This window comes from Trichechus manatus, unplaced genomic scaffold (genome assembly GCF_000243295.1).
Source record: "Trichechus manatus latirostris isolate Lorelei unplaced genomic scaffold, TriManLat1.0 scaffold00008, whole genome shotgun sequence".
Taxonomy (NCBI): domain Eukaryota; kingdom Metazoa; phylum Chordata; class Mammalia; order Sirenia; family Trichechidae; genus Trichechus; species Trichechus manatus.
The window spans coordinates 257,169-262,638 of record NW_004443944.1 but is presented as its reverse complement, the minus strand read 5'-3'; the positions used below and the strand labels follow the sequence as shown (position 1 = coordinate 262,638).

The window sequence follows — 5,470 nt, the reverse complement described above, 5'->3', positions numbered from 1 at the left end:
GGGGTTCACACACACCTGAGGGGGTTCACAAATCCTACGGGGGTTCACACATCTGAGGGGGGTTCACACACCTGTGGGGGAGTTCACATACTTGACGGGGGTTCACAAATCCTACAGGGGTTCATGTATACCTGAGGGAGTTCACACACCCGAGGGGGGTTCACATGCCTGAGGGGGGGTCACAAATCCTACGGAGGTTCACATACACCTGAGGAGGATTCACAAATGCTATGGGAGTTCACACACCTGAGGGAGGTTCGCACACACCTGAGGGGGGTTCACAAATCCTATGGGGGTTCACACACCTGAGGGGGGTTCACACACCTGAGAGGCTCGCACATCTGTGGGGCTCACACATCTGAGGGAGACTCACACACCTGAGGGGGATTCACAAATCCTATGGGGGTTCACACACCTGTGGGGTTCACACACACCTGAGAGGGGCTAACACACACCTGAGGGGGTTCACACAACTGAAGGGGGTTCAAACATGGGTAGGTTTCCACACACCTGAGTGGGGTTCACACACCTGAGGCAGGTTCACAAACCCAGTGGGAGGTTCACACACCTCACGGGGATGAACATACACCCAAGGGGGGTTTATACACACCTGATGGGAGGTTCATACACCTGAAGGAGGGTTCACATACCTGAAGGGTTCACACACCCAGGGGTCTACACACCTGAGGGGAGGTCCCTCCCAGGAGCAGTGGCAGCCTCTCCTGGCTGCCTAGGTAACTGTTGGTGTGTCTGTGTGCCACCTGGGGGTACCTGGCAACAGGACCAGCCCACCTGCACCACAGCAGTATTTCCCTGCTGGTACCGATCCAGGGTGGCCTCTTCCACCCTTGCCTGGGCAGAGGGGAAGAGTGCCCTGCTCAGGGAGGCAGAAGTGGGTGTGGCAGGTGCAGAGCAGGGTTCCCAGTGACTAGCTTACTGGCCAGTGCTGTGCAGGCAGCATAGAGGATCAGGCTGGTGAGACCAGTGGGTACTGGGGGCCTTAGCTGACCAGGGCTGGGGCTGAGAGAGGCAGCAACACGGCTTGACTGGAAAAGAGGCAGGCGCTAGGCATGCAGCTGCTGACACTGCCCTGCCCACAGCCCATGCAGGGTGGCCCAGCACCCCGCGCAGGCCCCCACATTGCCTGCCTCCCGGCTTTAGGGAGCCAGCTCCACAAACCAGCACTTCTCAACCTGCAGTGTGCCAGGAAATGCCGAGAGCCACCTGCTCTGACCGATAGTGCTGGGACGGGCAGCTGTTTGGACAACCCTCTAGTCACCTGCCTGCCTGGTCATGGGAAAGCCTCCTATCTCAGGTGTGCAGGGCTGTCAAGGTAGCTTGAAGGCGCCCGGGCACCTTCTTCACATGCCTGTCTGACTCAGCTCCCCTCCACCTCCACCCCTGAGCAGCTTCACGTCCACCTTGATTTCCCCACCGGTATGCTGGGACGTGAGGCCCAGATACACACTGCACTAATGTGCCTCACGTGCAGCGAGGCCTCCATGAGCCATGGCCTTAAAGAAATGGCACGGTCGTGCACAGAGATCCAGGCCCAGCCGCTCACCACTGCACTGTCTGCGGTGCCCGAAACTAGAGAGAAGCAGGGACTGCTTGAGTATTTTACGGAGTTCAAAACCACAGTTGCGTGCGTGGCTAATCCCTAAGACAATGCTCACGACACGTGGGGAAAGGCTTCAAGTCCTGTCTGGTGGCTCGCTCCCCAGGCTGTACCCAGGCCTCCACCCATGCTGTCACCCCACTATTTGTTAAATGAGTACAACAACGAGAACAGGAAGGACGGGGAAGCTGCCGTCATGGGGTCTGACACTGGCTCAGGAGCCGAGTGTAGAGCATCAGGGCAGCTGCTCCCAGGGAGAACATGGGTTCCCAAGGCGCTAAAGGGCTGAAATACTGCAGAGACCTGGGGGTTCCCAACAGCATCCCATTGAGCATCCTCCACTGTGCCCTGGGGTAGGCTCCACATCTGCCACCCGGCCCCACCCACCCAGAAGGCACACGAGTTGCTCCTTCTGCTCAGGTTTACAGAGTGCCAGCAAGCCCAGCAGCATGGGGTCCTTGGTGAGAGCGTGGGCAGGCTGGGCGGGTCCTGTCCTCACAGTGACGTGCTGAGGGGGCGGGCCACAATAAGCAAGGGGCAAGGTGGACAGACCACACCGATGCCAGCGGCCAGGAGGACTCAAGAGGAAAGTCCAGAGCGGGTGGAGTGTGCGGCAACCAGGGAGGCCGCTCTGCGACGCTGAAGGTGCTCTGGGCAGAGGCCAGCAGCACAGGGACTGGGTTGAGTGGAACAGAGGAAGCCTCGAGGGCAAGAACAGCAGGAAAAAAAGCGCAAGAAATTCCCCTCAGAAACCCAGAGAGGCTCCAGGCAGGTCGCGTGGGACTTTGGAGGAAGAGAGAGCTGTGGTCTAAGCTTCCGTTTAAAACTGGCATGTTTCCAGGCCCTTCTCCAAAGAGAAATGAGAACAGTGTCCGCCTCCGCGGGCTGCAGGACCCGAGGGCCACCCGTGTGGGACCTGTCTGAGCAGAGCGGACCCCAACGGGGCTGCAGACATCTGTGTTGTCAGGGGGCTGTTCCCCAGAGCCTTCATGGTTCACCTCGTCTCCCCCTTCCTGATCTTGAGTTAAATAAAGAACTTTGGAACCAGCGGGGTCACAAGCTCAGTTCCTGTCAGACCTAAGCCACCCTCCACCCCAAAGGGGAGAAGAGGCCCTTCTATCCAGCACCAGGCTCCTGGCCTCTGCCCCGGAGGTGTGCACCCGGAGGGAGAGGCGCTCCCCTGGGGCCAGGGAAAGGCTCTCTGCAAGCAGTGGTTCCGGAGAACTGTCCCTTAGGGTGCCTTGTCCAAGCGCTCTCCCCTAGTCAGTGCCCAGCTCCTCTGGCAGCCCCCCCGCTCCCAGGACCCCGCAGGGGCCAGGTGCATGGTGTTGAGGCCTTGGGCAGAGGTGCTTGAGCAGGCTGGGTTTTCCTTCCTGCAACCCCCAGGGGACAGGTTGCAGACCTGGAAGGAGACAGGCCCAGGGGCCTCCACCAGCCCCAGCATGGCCAGCCTCCGCCCCCTGGTGGCCAAGGTTCAAAGGCCCCAGCCGGAGAACACTTCCTCCTAGCCATTTCCTTGTCCCCGACGCAGCACTGGTGACACCCGGTCAGAGGAGCTTCTCCCTCATCACACTCCTCTTCACATTCTCACCAAGCCCCCCAGAGCCTCGAGGGTTACCCACACCAGACGGGGTAATGACAAGGCACTGGGCACAACGCTGTCCCCAAAAATGCGGGGCAGGCCTGACTCGTGGACTCACACTCTGCCAGGTACCTCATCTACCCAAGACAGAACCCAAGGTCAATTCGCGGGGGAGGGGGGGGCTGAGCCTCTTTAGACGCCTGGGGGCCTGGGCGAGGCCCATGCCCTTTGGCCCCATGCGCAGGCCCCAGCCACAGCCCCCTTTCTGCTCCTCATCTGGGTGGAGGATGCTGGTCTCATCTGCGCACTCAGACTTTCTCTCGGGTTGGGCGCCTGGGAGCACTGTGGAGGGGCTGGGGAGGCACACTTCCAGTTAGGAGAGACCAAGTTCAACACAGCTTCATCTTGTCTTTGTCTCCACTGCCTCCCGCGCGCGCGCGCGGTGTGTGTAATGACATCACCGTGTGCACGAGAAGGAAGGAAGCTCGTTTCCAGATCCGGAAGAGTGCAGTGCCAAGACCCCTTGGAAAGGGAAGTTAAAGGAAGGAGGAAGGGGCTGGGCCGGGGTTGAATGCTTGGACCAAGGCTAGTGGGGGCTGGGCCACAGAATAGGAACCTACATCACGCGAGGCGGGGGCTCCTGCTGACGTGGTCTCCCCCGCCCCTCCTTCCCGCTCCCACCGTGGGAGAGGGAGCGTGCGCGGACCCCAGTCTCCCTCGGGCGCGCCCTCGCCTACCAGTCCTCGCGTGCAGTGTCGCTCTTCTCCCCTGGCTGGTCGGGCGGGTCTCGATCCGCAGTGGGCGGCGGCGGCGCCGAGGGGGTGGCAGACGCTAAAGCCGGGGGTGCAGCCATGGAGCTGGGGGTGTCGCTGCAGCAGCAGGCCGATCTGGGCTTGTGGGCCTCGAGCACAGGCCGCCGGGAGCTGTAGTTCTAGGCCGTGCACCGCACGGCCGGCAGCGCGCCCCGCGGACTACAAGTCCCACAAGGCCGCGCGGCGCAGCATGCCGGGACTCGTAGTCCGGCGCTCCGCCACGTGCAGGGGCTGGGCCGGCGCCCCGCCGCTCCGCGGTCTGAACACCGGGAGAGGAACTGCTTCCCCACCCTCCGCGTTTTACCACAAACTCAGCCGCACAAAAGCCCTGGAAAAAAATCAATAAACATTTATTTGATACAGTCATTTTTAATACATACAGTTCATGGCCCGCCCCCACACCATTGGGTAGGGGGAGGGCGGGGACAAGGACCAGGGACAGATGGTCACAAGGCGGGCAGCGCCCGAGCTCACCGTCAAAACATCTTGCAAATAAACACTTTGTTGATATAATATATATGTATATATATGGTTACAAGTGATAGCGGGAACCTCTCTTTCGAAATGCACTTGCGTACTGAGAACTGGCGCTAAAAAACCCAAACCAAGAAACCCGAAGTATAGATCATGTGACTGCCAGGCTGGAGAGGTGACTGACTGGCCATCTGAACCCCAGACCTCCAGTGCAAGACGTCAGGGGCCCACCAAGTGGGAGCACACTGGGGTAGCCCTCCCCTCTGCGGAATCGGGGAACACCTACTGTTTTCCGCCGAAACCACCAATAGCTCTCCAGGTACAGAGGAACAGGGAGAGCTATGGTAGGAAGGGCCAAAGGTCACATCAGGAGGCACCCTCATCTGCCTTTGCAGGGGCAAATAAAGTGCATCCTTTTTGTGTGTGAAGTGTTAACCCCTCAAGCCAGCCCTTTCTGCTCTCAGGGCAAAGGGGGTGGGCTGGGCCTGAGGTAGATCTGCAGAAAGGGACCCAACTGTAGCATAATGCCCAGGGCATGAGCCTTGGGCAAGGTCCACACCCACCACACCCTGGGGTGGGGGTGGGCGAGTCCAGCCACGCAGGTCCCTGACACTGGGGGTGTCCGTCACCTGGCTGCAGCCACCAGTACAGATGCTGCAAGGGTGGGAGGTGGGCAGATGCTACTGAGCGTTGCCCAGAGCTGCCCCCTCCCCCAGGAAAGGTTTGCAGACCAATTCACCTTGGCCCCTCACCAGCCTGAGCTCCAGTCTAGGCCATGGGAGGGAGAGAGAAAGGGAGAAAGGGAGGGGTCCGACCCAATAGCCACATTCAGCAGCAGCCCCCACCCCCGCTTTAAAGATAAAGAAGGGGGTTAAAGTGCTAAACATCAAGTTGCCCAGGACCCACCCCCCTCTTCCCAGCACATCCAGAGGGGTTTCCCACACCAGGGACTACTTGTGGACTTTGGGAGTGTCCTAGAAACTC

General features: G+C 60.1%; 1 protein-coding gene across 2 annotated transcripts in view; it reads right to left on the bottom strand.

Moving 5' to 3' along the window:
- The window catches only part of UCKL1 (uridine-cytidine kinase 1 like 1), a 14,923-nt gene extending 10,870 nt beyond the window's left edge, over nt 1–4,053 (bottom strand). For both annotated transcript variants that reach the window (XM_004370154.2, XM_023741487.1), the window contains exon 1: nt 3,938–4,053. In XM_004370154.2, the coding sequence (XP_004370211.1) occupies nt 3,938–4,053 (116 nt within the window). The remainder of the gene's footprint in view (nt 1–3,937) is intronic.
- Between the last annotated feature and the right edge of the window lie 1,417 nt (nt 4,054–5,470).